Genomic DNA, 14,236 nt, shown 5'->3' with positions numbered 1-14,236 from the left:
CCTTCTTTAACTGGCCAAAGAATACTATTTCTTTATCCTTGTACATAAGGAAAATAATTTATCCAGAACCACTAGTGCTAAAATGGCACAAAAGACAAACTAAATCACCAACTAAAGCATCAATCACCTTGCAATGATACCAGCAATTATTTCCATACAGCCTCCTGACAGCGACTCCAGCTATTCTCTTTAGCTGCAATACTCACCCTACCATACAAATTGATATTGATACCCATCAGATTAAAAGAAGAGGCAGCGTATCCCCTGTCTATAAGCCTTTGAAAAACATGTTGATTTTCTCATAGGGTTTTCTATAACTGCATCTGCTTGCTGCCATATCTGAGAAGGGAGTAAAATTGATTACTTGAAGCAATTTTGGCAACGGGTGTAGGGATGCTGCCTGGACGGCGTCAGTGGCTGATGTGGATCAGCAGTGCCATCCAGTGGGACACACAGTGAGCCACCGCTCCCCTCTGAAGCCGCAGGGAAGCGAAGGGTCCCCACTGCCGCTCCCGCGTGGAGCCTCCGCGACCACCCAGGGCCACTCCATTAGAAGAAACTGCAAGACACCTAGCAAGTTACAGGGACGCTGTCACTGTGCTGCCTCCTTTTGTCCTGCGAGCTTGGCAGGTACCCTCATTTACTGCTTTGGAGCTGGCAGCAGGCAAGTTTCAAAGACTTGAAAATTAGCATCCCCACTGGCACTTTCTTTTTGGGAAAGCTGCTCAGGGGAAGCCTCAGTAATTCAGTTTTCTTATAAATCACATGTACTGTCATTTGAACCTTTTATTTTGTGACCACTGTTTGGATAAACAACCTGCCTCAGTGGACAGGAAAGTGATTTTCTTTCTAGCACTGTTAGAATCCTTCATCCCAAGAACAAGATTGCTGGGATCCAGATCCTGATGGTTTTCTTTCTCACAAACCCATCATGGTTGCATTTACTGTGATAAATCAAAACCAAACAGGTTAAAATATTTTTTTTTTAATATTAAAAAGTTTTAAAATACCTTTTAGTGATGTTCTAATATTCCATATCCAACTAATGTTGAATTTGTAACAACTTAAGTCCCAAGCTTAATTGACTTACTACGCTTCTAAACTCGGGAGATTCAGGAATTTAAATAGTAGGAAGTGTTTGAGGTGAAATTTAAAAGGTAGTGCTAAACAAAATCCACAGTGCATCTCTGCAGCTATTTGCCATATGAATTCTCAACAGGCTGGCTGCCTCTTCCATAGCATACCTCCGTGCATCTAAGCTGTTCCTTTGCACAGCATACACACTCATGTTCCTTGCCTGTACTGATCCACCGCAGTACTCAAATCATGCAAGCTACCCCACCACCGGCTCTGCCGTTCCTACGATGCTGGAGCTCTGCGACTGCATGGACTTCTAATTCCCACTGTTTGTTTCCTAGGCTGCATCCTTAAAACTCATAACTCTTAATTCTTTAAGTTATCCTATCTTTAAGTTAATACAACTGATGTTCTTTAGGTTAAGAAAAATTATATTCCCTACATTATCTTGACCTTTTAAAATGACAGTGAATTAGTATCTGTTAATTAAACAGATAACATACAATAACATTGCTCACTAATGACTAATGACAGTAATTTTTTATCTGTTGTGACAGCATGACTACAGATTTGTGTGTGCGTGCACGCATGTGCACACATGCAGGGGAGCTTAACACACAGAAAGACTGTAAATACCGTTCTTTAAAAAATAATTTATTCCTCATGAAGAAAGAAGAATGGGGATCTTGCATAAAATAACATATTTGTAGTAACTAACATAGCAACAGGTTGCTGCATTCAACTCTTTACAGATTTATCACAGAATTATTATGACTAGCAGGGAAGTCACATACACCCAGTCACAAAGTGTGGAGTTTTCCCCCAAATACTCCTAAATCTTTTGTGTCTTCTCTATTCTAAAGGCCAAAGCACACATACCCTATTAAAAAACCATATGTCCTGATTAGAAGACATACAAAAATGTCTAGAAAGCGGAGTTAATTGTGCATAAAGATTAAAAAAAAAAACACTTCCTGTGTCTGTCCTAGCTCATTAAAAAATAAAAAACTTCTCAAATGGAGTGTTTCTGACATAGCTGTGTTGAGCATCGCACACATAAACCACAATGAGGGCAGTTACAGCTGAATGTGCACCATGTAGCCATTTATCTAGGTACCAAGAAAAAATTGTGAGACTACTGCATTTCCATGGAGAGAGGAGAAAAACAAAAAAACCCAGAACAAACCCCAAATACATGCATAGGCAAGAAATCCAAGGGAAGTTTCTAAGCATTCATCCAATAATTAGAAAAACATTAAAAAGGTGGAAGACTAGCACTATCCCAAATGACATCAATATGGAAAATGCAATTCCAGCTCTAAAATGTTGTTTCCCTTTTTATAAAAATATTTTCAACTGTGTAGAAAATTTTAAGCCAAGTACACTTCACATCTGCAAATGGCCACAACTAGTTGAGTAACTGATAGGTCCTACATATCCGATAAATGTCCTAAAGTACTAACGATTCTATTTAACATTTATTCATGACATCAGAGTAATGTCCAGTTCAAGCTGATAATTTCCCTGCATCAGAAAGCAGAAGATGCTGAAGTCTTGTGGTTGGTTAATAAATAAGATCACAAACAAGAAACAACCAATTCATACACAGTTATTTGTTTGCTTCTAAAAATTTTGGTCTGGGCCAGCAATTCTTCTGCAGGGGCTATTTCTTGTCTAGGCATTGTTTCTGGAAAAAATACAGGGGAATTTACTCTTTTGAAAGAGATATGTCTTTCTGTCAGCCTACTACTGTACAACGTACAGTATATTTTCTTTGGTTGGGAACCGTCACTGTCAAGATCTCCACTGAATATACTTACTAAATGTGTGATGCGTGCCATAGGGCTCTGCTGATAAACTAACCTAGTGTTAGGTACATTTACAGAAGAGATTAGATTATTAGAAATACTGAGAAAAGATTGCACGCTAAAGGCCCCAGCTTGAAAGAAAGAAAAAATCCAAAACACCCAGATTGCCCCCCAAAATCACTTCTTCATCAGCTGCTGGAATCCAGGCAATCCTACTTGTACTTCCAATTCAGGACTACCGTTGGAAGAATGTTAATTATTAAAGTACATGCAGTGAAATATACGCAGGTTTGCCTTTTAAATCTCCCTTCTGACAGTGCTCTGTCAGGACAAGATTCTCACTTCATCTGAACTGCAAAACAGCAAAGTCTCTATACAGTAAAACAATGCACACTTCCATTACTGTGCATTTTTACTATTTGCTTCTTCCAGGAGCCACTCAATTCCATTTAGCAATCCAGCTAAAGTTGCAGCTACAGTGTCCTGTACCTGTAAAAATAAAAAAAGCCTCATGTCATAGATAACAGGTAACGGGATCTAACAGCATTTTAGCATCACTCCATGTCTATCCCTGAAGTCAGAAATATTCATATCAAACCTAAATTTTTATCACTGGTTTAAAGGTGCCTTAGACAAAAAAGGTTTCTTAAGAGTAAGGTACAAAATGAATTGTAAGACCCATTAGGAAAGCCTTGCATTCTGGTATCAAGGTGAATTTTATCTCAATTGTTCCATCAGCTATTCTGGAACATTACAGTTGCTTTACAGATGAGAATCTACTTGAAAATTCTTCTTGTAACTCCTAAAGCAAAACTGCTGCTAGCTTTAGAATTCAATGCATATTATTAATTCTCAGATTTTGTAATGTATTATAAAGTGACTATTATAAATGGTATGTTTTTAAAAAAGCTTGTAAACATTTTCCTTAGGAAAACAAAGGAATTATCTCAAATCAGGATTTTGTTTTTTCTAATTAAGTATTATTCGTCGGCTACACAGTGTCACCAAAAATAAATTATGTGTGGCTGAGCCAAACTGATACATACTGTGCTTGACAAGCATAAAAGAACAGGTTCAGGACCTCACGTGCTAGGTAAAAAACTGATTTGTCAAAAACTCAATACATCACATCAAGCAAGTGGCAATTAACAGTCTCCTGAAAATGGCAGAAGAATCTACCTTGTGTCCAAGGCCTTGGGTCGTGACTCAGGAAATTTAGATTTCAATTAACTGAAGCTTCCTTACTCCCTTCAAGACCGGCATTTCGTCCTTCCTTACATTCTGGCTCCATCTGAAGTTTCTTGCGTGTTCCTGGGCAAACCACTTAGCTCCCCTATGTTCAGATAGGCTAATGCTTCATCTTAGAGGACCAGAGAAACTAAATTCTTCACTTCAGTGGAGACCTCACATACTAGTGTTGAAAGCTGCACACTTGCTTAGGTAGGTACAGTTCAGGAACTACCATCAGCCTAAATTAAATTTAAGCCACAGAGAAATATAAAATAAAGGTTTAAAAGCAAGTACCATCCAGGGCTGACGTAGCAGATTTAGTTGCAACTGGTGTGCCATGTAAACACACGGAATTCTTTTCACACCAATGTGAGAGATGCAAGACAAAACTAGCAGAGGTCTGTTCGGAGGCCCGAGGGCTGGATCAATCATTGCCAAAATACGAGCCAGTTCCTCTTGACGATCATGCTCTAAGAAACAATTTTTAATATATGAGTATTAAATATATGCAAATCCCAAGGAGAACTTTTTTTTTTTTTTACTTTTCAAATATTTAAGATTTCAGAGGTGAGGAAACAGGGGTGGAAGGGATATGGCCAAATTATCTAGTTCATCTTATCACAAGGCTGCATCATCCGCATTCGTGTCACACAGATGTTCATGTCGCACTTAGATGTTATTTAAAGATCTCCATAGATTCTACAGGCAGCCTATTCCAGTCCTTAACATCAGAGCATTTTCCAAGTACCTCACAGAGATCAAAACTGCAACAAGCCATTAAGAAATACTCACACACTGTACAATCAGCAGCCCTTCCCTACTGACTGTACTTTTCTCCTTAGTATATCCCTTCACATTTTTTTTACCCTGTTCTTTTATGAGCTAGCCCTTTCCCTCCATTTAAAGTTGATGAATGTAAAGACAATTATCATAATAGATATTTGGATTATCCTCTTACAGGACTATCCTAGTTTGGACTACTGCATCTTTTACTGCAGTTTTCCTGGTCAAGGTTCTGTTTCCAGGCTATTACACCACCACCGATGCATTTCAGCCGCCTTCTCCTACCCATGCCCAGGGTTTGTTTTGTTTTGGTTTTTTTTTAATCCAGATCATTTCCCACATGTAGCTTAGATAGCAACCATATCAGTATCCACCATAAATGGAAGAAGGGGCCATAACCCCTCAAAGGGAGATGAGGGAGTGTCTGGGTTAGGGGACCTCTTCGACTGGATAAGCCATGAAGAAATAGCACTAATGAAGCAGATTTTGGAAGAGTCAAAACATGGATTTTGATGTATTGCATATTCTCCGCAATCTTTTATGACATTCCAATCATTCACAAAATATGAATAAATAAAATAAAGAGACACCCCTTACTTTTATGAGCTTCTGCATTAGCAACATAAATGAATCCATCAACTACTTCGCACACCTTTTTCACTTGAGCTATTACACTGTAGTGCACGGCTCGCTGATTCCCTACTATGCTGTTCTCTTGGTAGAACATCTTATTCACAGCAACAGCTTGCTCTGCCCTCGCTCTCCTCCTTTCCACACTGAAAGATATTTCAATATTTCAGTAGTCAGGTTAATTGAGAACGTAAAAACTCAGTTTTGAGAGTCTAGGCAGCACAGGAAAGGGACAGGAAAATGGCCTGAGCCAGGAAAAGTTTCCTTTCTCCCTGCCCCCTCCTGCCCCCCCCCTCTTTTCTAGTGTACATATACAGACGGTTAGCCATCTGCAAGATGCATATGAAAATACACCCCAGGATGAGTTTATATAGTGTTTCAAAAGGGAATCAATCAAGGTATCGAGAGGGATAGAAGCACCTGTTATCTATTTGTCATACTCATTTGCTATGGATAAGGTTTGGAAAAGATTTATCACTTCCACGTGAAAATTTAGCGGTTGGAGAAAGAAAGAAAAAATGAAGACATGCATTGAAACTTCAGTTTATAAGGGATATCCATGCATGTGAATGCACGCATGAAAATCACATGACAAAAACATGAGCAAAAGTATGAAATAACCGAGAAACTGTACTTTTTTTTTGGTGGAGGACAAAACTTACCTGGTGGTTGAATACAATGTCAGAATATTGAATTTTTGATTGTGATTAAACTGAAAACTGACTCCTGATCCAATTCCTACAGGGAAAAAATGACTGTATGAGATTACAACTATTTGGTTACTGAATATGAAAACATGAGTATATGAGATTACAACTGTTTGGTTACTGAATACAACTAAGTGGAAGGCTGAAAGTTCCAGTGGTGCTATAAAATGGGTATACCCAAGCCTAGGTGTTGCCATTAGGGGTAGCATATTTACTATTTTACGATGAAATTTTATACATGGTCTCATTGATAAGACTATTAATTTAATTAAAATCAATTCAATAGTATTAAAAGAAAACAAGGAGGCATCTCCATGTTTCTGATACTTAAGACTTGAACCTAGAAACCTAAGTCAGAGAGGAGCTAGACTTGCGTTTATTAGCCGAAACTGGCATAGCAAAGGCTCTAGTCTGTTTACGATAAGCTGCATTGAAAAGGACATGAGAGAGAAAAGGTAACACTAAGAAACCGTATTTTCACACTTTCTATCAATACAATTTAATTATTCCAATTCTGCTGTGCTGAAATAAACATTAGTTAAAAAGTAATAAATTTTTGTCTCTGGTTTGGACTGAAGTGAAATTACAGATGTTCAAAACTATGTTTTTAAACGTTGAAAAAAATCCTTCACCTGCTCCTATAACTCTTCTAAATGAAATTTACACCATTTGGTACCACAAGACTGAATCATATAAAGGATCAGTCTTGACCTCCTGTATAAAAGCACAAGTGCGTTTTTTAGCCACTTACTGCAAGCAGTATCTAAAGAAAGTTCTGTCTGCATTTATCCATTACAACAGCAGGTGTAACATGTAATTTAGGGTGAAAATAGAAGTACAAGGAGCAAAATGATCCCTCTGACACTGTGCAAATTTAATCATAAATTCACTACAGTTGTAATTTTATCCCAAATGTTCATTGCATTTATCCTTCTGAATAAATACAAAGAGAGAAAATTTCATTTTTTCTTACCACTATGCTATTGAGTTTCAAGGGGAGAAAAAAGCATCCCTTTTCTGCATTTCTCCCCCAGTGTTTTTCGTGTTATATCTGTTTACAAAATAAAAAAGCCAAAAACCAAAACCAGCATTACCATGAATTTGTCTTTGAGGTAGGCCAGCTACTAGCAGAATTTCTGGGCATGTCATCATCTTTTGCACTAAAGAGTCGTCCAGCTCTTCCAAACCCGGCCCAAACATAGCAAAGCGAGGTTCTGCCTGAGTGACCAGTGATTGCAAAAAGGAAGTCACAGCCCCATACCGGGGACGGCTTGATTTCAAACTTCTTCTACTCTGAGGACAGCTTTTTTTATATCTGTGTAAAATAGACGCAACTAGAAATTAAATACAAAATATGAAAGAGGTATTAATCAAACAACATAAATTAATCTAGGTCCCACACTCCTCATGCTTTGTTACCGGTACAACTCAAGCACAGGTAAAAAATGATAAAGTTTCAAACTGATGGTTTCAAGCACCAGTACAAAGCAGGTAAAGGCATCAGTCCTTTCGAAGTCCAAATACAGACTTTTTGGACCTTAGTACACTTCTATCTATGGATTTTTTAGTTTACTTTAACAAATAAAATAAAATTACAAATTCCCCTATCCTCGCTGAACACACAATATTGGTTAAATAACATCAAAGCTGATGAGTTACATACAATATTAAAAAATATGAGACTTTTGATTGCATTTCAAACCTTAATTAGACCACTTGTGTTTAGTAACTATGAACCAGGTAACTCCACCTGAAAAGGGCCATTTCCCCTTGTAGGCACAGAGAATGCGTGTTGTGAAAGGAGACAGGTGTTGTCTGCAAGCTGATGTGCTCATTTGATGCAGAAGCTAGAAGGCATGAAAAGACTTTGGTAATCAAGGGAAAGAAGTTACAGTCATAGAAGTGACAGACTTCCTAGAGAAGCAGCTTCAGTCTTCTGTGGTCATGGCAGGCTGCTGCTGGACAAATCACTTCAAGGAAACATGAAATGTGTGCTCCTCTACACCCAAACTCAGTTGCTTCAGCTGAGATCAGCAAAACCACTAAGTGCTCACAGACACAATGGAAATCAGTGACAGGTGGTTTCAAATAGGTGATGCTCTGAAGTATTCAGACCTAAAGAGATTTAAATCCAGTAGATTCAAATAGATATTTGATATCTATTTGATATCAGTATTATTCAGTAGATATTTCGCACTTCAAATTCTGGGTGCGTCTTTCCCATCTGTGAAGTGGGGATGAAGGGCACAGAGATTGCAGAGGTTAGTGCACTTACCATGAAGCAAGAGTTTCATGAAATCACTTTGGAAAATTTAACTGCAAATTAAAAAAAAAAATACTGCAAATTAAGGGACTTGAATGAAGTTTTAAAAAAACCCCACAGAATAATCTGCTTGTCTTAAGAGTTCTTCTCAGTCATCCAAACACATTATGAGTGTTGCTATGCTTTTCAACTACACTAGCTGAAACCACAGTCTTTGCCTTACAGCCTTTGACCATCAGAGCTGAAGCAATACTACTTGTTATTCAATGCACATTCAAAAAAACCCTTTTTTTTCCCCCCCTAGGTCTTCCAGGTAAGATGAAAAAAACGAAGATTCATTCCATTTGCTGGAGTTTGAAGGCTTCTTAGTACTTTTATTAAGAAATCATTTGTCATTGTACTGAGAGCAAAGAACACATTTTTATCAAGATCAACAGTACACACAGTTTCTGAGATGACTGTTATTTCTGTGGCATAGTAGACATGCAGCGTACAGAAAGCTTTAGTTTTTTTAGAACGTTAGCTTTGACTTTTTTAAAACGTTTTACATTCTTGTGGAATTCCAAACAGAAAGAGCTGACCAAACTGTCAAACAACAGGAAACTGTATTTCCAAAATAAACAATGGATTTGAGATGCATCAAAATTTAAGCAGCGGCTTACAGCACAGCTTTACTGCTGTAAATATGAAACGTGCCTGTGGGCTGAATATTACTGCTGTAGCGAGGCTGTAAGAGAATACAAAGATACTTACACTGCCATGTAATCGTACAGCGCACTATCGCTGACCTCTGAAAAGGCTTTATTAAAAATTTCCACATCTGGGAGTGATTTCCAATCAACGGATGTCCAAAAGGGGAGATCCCTAAGGAGAAAATACCTCCACAACAACGGGTCTTGCACAGCCGCCCTCCAGTAACAACTCGTGCTTCCCAAATGGCACAAATCTTGGGGCGAGAGGAAGGACATGATGTTCAGCTGCACGTCGATCTGAAAACCGTCGAGAGCAGCGGTTGAACGACCCAGGAATCGAGCAGCGAAGATGCAAGAGGCGGGATGCCGAGCTTCCCTCCTCGCCCCCACGTCCCCCCAGCCCCGCCTGGGCATCACTCACCGGCAGAGCCTGCAGGGCGCTCACCTCCTCCACGTCCTCCGGGAGCGCTGGACGCGGGGGAGCCGCGAACACGGCGGTACCGCCGCGTTCGCGGCTCCCCCGCGTCCAGCGCTCCCGGAGGACGCGCAGGCGACCCCGCACGCCGGCCTCCAAACCGCCCCGCTCCTCCGCCCCGCCGGCCGCCATGCCGCCGAGCCCCGCCGCCGCCGCCCCTCGGACCTAACGCGCCGGCGCCGGTGGGCGAGGCGGGGCGGAGGGACCGGCAGCTCCGCCAGCGTGGAGGACACGCCATCACCCTTGCGTGCGAGTTCGTTACGCAGTCATTATTTTAACTAGAAATACTTGATTAGGCTTCCGACCTGTGTTCCAGGAGTTCTTTGAATGCACGTTTTTAATGCAACAAAAGCATACATTTTGGTAAGAAGAACCGTCAGACACTGAAGCAGAGACCACCTCCCTAAGCGTTCTCGTCGGGGACGAGGTTTCTTCCAGCACAGCCAAAGCGGCGTATTTTAGTTGTGGGATGTCACGAAGTAACGCAACATTTGTGTTGCAGTCGTTGTGTTCCACCCTTGGCCTTTTAAAGGTCCCTCACATACAGCCACATACTTCATTAACATGGTTTTGCCCATTTCTCGGAAATCCAGCAACACGCTCTGTGATCTGCGGCCCAGGTCACGGTTAGAGGCGGAATCTGTCGTCTCGAGGCTTTCCTGCTTCCCTTCTCCACAGTGACGCAGTCCCCAGTAGCACATTTCTCCACTGTACATCATCGCCAGTAAGTGAGTGTCACTAAATACACCTGCAAAAATAATTCAGATCAAGTACTTCATTGTTCTAAGCAAGTACACAGCTTGTTAACTTCGATTTTTTTTTTTTTTAAGTAACACTGGAAAAAAATTCCAAAATGGCAGTATAAGCCTTAAAGAGGTACACCAAAACCCCAAGTTTTAACCACGAGATGGCTGACACTGCCCAGAAGAGAACATGGATCAAGGCCTTGCTCATTACTCTATCCATTTTGCCCCTCCCTAATGCTAAAATCTTTTAAGATTGCCATATAAATACTATTCTGATAATTGTGTTTGCCTATTTATCTTGGAGAATTTCAGTATTGCTTTATAATCCGTTAAGCGCAGGCATGATTATGCGTACTTATGTTAGAATACTTCTGTGCCTCCCACAATTTAAGCCTAAAAGAAGATGCTGTTTGAGCATCATGTTAACTCAGGTTAACCAGCAGCAGCTTTAGTATTTGAATAGAAAGCCACATACATGCCTGTGATCACTGAAAAAAAAAAAAACCCTGCTAAATAAATCTACAAATCAGTTACTGAACTTGGCTTTGCATTGTGGAGCTGAATTGGAGCAATGCCACTTTCAGATGAAATTAAGTAAGAAGGTGCTCCATCCCCCCGTAGCCAGAGTAGAGCTAGTTTTGAGTGTGTACAACGTGGACATCATGTCCTCATCACCAGCTGTTTAACCTTACAAATCACCTCCTGCTGCATCACCCTACCTGCATCACACTGATGCAGCCTCAGATCCTCATGTAAAGTACTACAGTAATGCAACTTACTTTATGTAAAGATACATAAAGTGGAGACAGAGAGAATAAAAGTTTGCCAAATCTAACCAATTTGGCATGTACTTTCTACCTGGTCAGTAATTCTGTGTTCATATCTGTGTTCTCCTAAACAGGAGGACCAACATGGGAACATCTAGCACCCTCTGCAGTCGTATTTGTGCTTCCAACATTCGTCAGTTGACAACTGGATGGTTGTAAAACACACATGCTGTGCGTAAAACACCCATTGCCTCAGTTCACTTTCCTCCAGTGCACTCAGAAACAGAAAATGAGCACTGCCACCTCCTAAAATCCATGAGTCAAGAAGAAGGGGGGGAGGGGAGAGCACTTCTGCCTGGTTATCTGTCTCATCTGCGGGTTTTTTTGTTCTAAAAAGTGAGTTTTTGAATACAAATGAAGTCAAACAAAAATACGCAATAAAGCATTTCATAAAGTGGAGCAGTTATTAAGAGGAGCAGGTTGTGGGTTTTTTGGAGGTTTTGGGTTTTTTTTTTTTACCTTCACTGAGTAATCTAGCTGTGTCTTTATCTTGAAGTGAGACATCTTCATTTAGCTGAAGAGGGCATCTAAAGCTAAGCATCTTCATCAAGTAATGAACTCCATCATTAAGACACTGAGTACAGTTAAAAAATGAGGGAAAAAAAAACCTTTTAGATAAGTTCTGATTAATTTAACAATAGCCAGAAACACTTCTCACTACGAATTTCCCAAAACCTCATTTAAAAGGGGGGGGGGGGGGAAGCTGTATTTTAAAAGTGAAGAGTATTCACATGCTCATAGAACTTTTTAATCTCCTGTACCTTTTTAAATATGGCAATGTTTTCTTGTAGCCATTCACTCCTTTCTTTTGCTGTATGACAATACATGTAAAGCAGGGCTCCTTTTCTCCAGTAAAGACATTCTAACAACTCTGCACCAAGGATGTTGATGGGCTGAAATAAAATCCAACAAACTGAACTAACCCAAAAGTAAACCATCTGAACTACCCATATACACACTCACACATGCAAACAGTCTTATATTAAGTCTCTAACTTTAGAGGCTGTACTTAACAGCAACGGTCACAGACACAAGCCTAGTATGTTGGATTTAAACTGCCAAAAGCACATGAAATCACAAAATGTCAGCAAGAAAAATTCTGAGCATGCAACAAGTCACTTGAAAAAAATATTTTCAGGAATCACTATTTAAATACAATTAAGACTTGAAAATTTTTCAAAAGATCTTAAATTCTGCCCATCAAAAATACAAATACCACTACCCTGTTTCAGATTTTTTATTTTTAAATAACGAAATAATTAATTCTCTGGCTAAATAACATTAGTACTCACTTCTTCATTTACATTGCATTCCCTCACTAGGTCTTCTGGTTCTGAAAGAATACAAGTAAGTTCTTTAACTTTTTGCAAGGAAGATTCTTCTGGGAAATCTTCATCCACAAGCTGGTTTTCCTCAAAATATGTAATGTCTAAGACAGCCTGTGAAAACAAGAAGATACACAATGTAAAAATGCTACTAGCAAAATAATCAAATGGTGGTGTGCAGTAGCATACAAACTTGTTACAGTTTATAAAACATTACAATTTTAAGGTAAATTTTTAACATTTAGTTTACAAAAGCTGCAAGTTAACAAAACCCTTCCTGTCCTTACAGTACCAGCACAATTATCGACTCTAAGTTATCTTCCAATCCCGACAAAAGCAGCCCCGGACTTCATGGATGTTCACCGCACACACCAAATAACAGAGATCCCTTTCTGCTATACCCTCTTTCCTACACCCAACCCTCTCCCATACCCTACACAGTACATTTTCTTGAAAGGGAGTTCTTAATGCTTTAAATACACTACCTGCGTATAGAGCTGCAAAAGCGCGGAAGGATGTTCTTTCCCTTCGTTACAGAGGTCCTTCAATTTGTCCAGAGTAGCAGAGCCCTTTGCTAAGAAGGTATCTGAAGGAAGAATATAATGCTTCCTTAGCACTGAAGCGCACTCAGCAGGAGCCTTGCTTACTCTCCCTTTTCACTTCATATGGTTTTATCCATCCTTGCGGTATCTACAAGAGCAGCTGAATAATACAGCATTTAAACAGGCCTGCTGTCCCATTAGACTACACCTTTCACGACTAAATTATGGGCATTCATGGTTACGGTCTGATGTTTCAAAACCAATTCCATACACTCCATTTGCAAAGAAGCCATATACCAAAAGCACAACTTGCTAATGCACAGGTACACGTTCTAGGCCTCAGCCGCCCTGCTCCGCAGGAAAGTCTCCAGACGGAGGCCTGGGCCGGCAGCAGCCGCACTGCTCCCAGGGCGAGCCTCTTTTCGCAGGAGGGAGAAGCGGACCCCTCAGCCGCTGCCCCGGAGCCGGGGGTCCGCGCCCCCCGGCCCGCCCCCGCAGCGCTGCGGGATGCCGCACAGCGCGACGGCAGCAGAGGGCGGAGCGGGCCCGCGGGAACGCCGGGCAGGGCCCAGCCGCGTCCCCTCCCTCCTGCGGCCTCTCACCGTCGCCGCCCGCTCCCCCCGGCGCCGCCAGCCTCCGGCCCAGCGCCGCCAGCCGCGGCCGCAGCGCGAACACCGCACCCCCCGCCTCGGCACACCCCGCCGCCGCCATCGCCCGTCACCGCGCCCCGCCAGGCGCGACGCGGCGGCGGCTCGGGGCGGCGGCTCGGGCGGGCCTGCCCGCGGCCCCTGCCGTTGGGGCGGTGAGAGGCGCGCAGGCGCAGCGGCGCCGAGGTGCGCGGCGCCTGCCCCGCCGGGGCGGGACGGGGGACGGCCGGCTGCCGGTGGGGCTGCGTGGGGCAGGCTCGGGGGGAGCGGGGACAGCTGCGTGCCGGCGCCGCGGCTCCCCTCCCGCCTCCTGCCGGCTGGGCCTGCCACCACCGCAGGGGTGGTGAGGCTTAGTTGGCCTCGTCTGACCTTCCAGGCCACGGCAGCAGGAGGGCCAGGGCACCTCAGGTCTCCCCAGCACTGCCTCAGGCGGAGCGGACAGGCAGCGAACCGGCAGCCGGGCCTGCTGGGCAAGGCTTGTGCG

General features: G+C 42.0%; 2 protein-coding genes across 2 annotated transcripts; both read right to left on the bottom strand.

The window, feature by feature from the left end:
- Nucleotides 1-1,710: 1,710 nt before the first annotated feature.
- FBXO4 (F-box protein 4) lies at nucleotides 1,711-9,806 on the bottom strand. The gene is made up of 7 exons (XM_076362229.1): nucleotides 9,612-9,806; nucleotides 9,252-9,487; nucleotides 7,330-7,550; nucleotides 6,191-6,266; nucleotides 5,496-5,674; nucleotides 4,410-4,585; nucleotides 1,711-3,374 (listed from the first exon to the last, which is right to left on the bottom strand). The coding sequence occupies exons 1-7, from the start codon at nucleotides 9,795-9,797 to the stop codon at nucleotides 3,285-3,287; spliced, it is 1,164 nt and encodes a 387-aa protein (XP_076218344.1). The 5' UTR covers nucleotides 9,798-9,806; the 3' UTR covers nucleotides 1,711-3,284.
- A 316-nt stretch (nucleotides 9,807-10,122) lies between these two features.
- Nucleotides 10,123-13,816, bottom strand: RIMOC1 (RAB7A interacting MON1-CCZ1 complex subunit 1). The gene is made up of 6 exons (XM_076362230.1): nucleotides 13,708-13,816; nucleotides 13,049-13,149; nucleotides 12,531-12,677; nucleotides 12,000-12,131; nucleotides 11,698-11,812; nucleotides 10,123-10,413 (listed from the first exon to the last, which is right to left on the bottom strand). Exons 1-6 carry the CDS (start codon nucleotides 13,814-13,816, stop codon nucleotides 10,124-10,126), a joined length of 894 nt encoding a protein of 297 aa, XP_076218345.1. The 3' UTR covers nucleotide 10,123.
- Between the last annotated feature and the right edge of the window lie 420 nt (nucleotides 13,817-14,236).

The sequence above is a fragment of the Aptenodytes patagonicus genome, chromosome Z (assembly GCF_965638725.1).
Source record: "Aptenodytes patagonicus chromosome Z, bAptPat1.pri.cur, whole genome shotgun sequence".
NCBI classification, from domain to species: Eukaryota; Metazoa; Chordata; class Aves; order Sphenisciformes; family Spheniscidae; genus Aptenodytes; species Aptenodytes patagonicus.
Note: the sequence above shows the minus strand (reverse complement) of the source record. Positions and strands in the feature narration are given on the sequence as shown.

Coding starts and splice junctions, on each gene's coding strand:
- FBXO4 (XM_076362229.1), bottom strand. CDS start 9,797: ATGGCGGCCGGCGGGGCGGAGGAGCGGGGCGGTTTGGAGGCCGGCGTG. Junction 5,675..6,190: donor ACATTGTATTCAACCACCAG/GTAAGTTTTGTC, acceptor AATATCTTTCAG/TGTGGAAAGGAGGAGAGCGA. Junction 3,375..4,409: donor TGCTACGTCAGCCCTGGATG/GTACTTGCTTTT, acceptor TTATTTTTACAG/GTACAGGACACTGTAGCTGC.
- RIMOC1 (XM_076362230.1), bottom strand. CDS start 13,816: ATGGCGGCGGCGGGGTGTGCCGAGGCGGGGGGTGCGGTGTTCGCGCTG. Junction 13,150..13,707: donor GGGGGGAGCGGGCGGCGACG/GTGAGAGGCCGC, acceptor TTCTTCCTTCAG/ATACCTTCTTAGCAAAGGGC. Junction 12,132..12,530: donor AATGCAATGTAAATGAAGAA/GTGAGTACTAAT, acceptor ATTTTATTTCAG/CCCATCAACATCCTTGGTGC.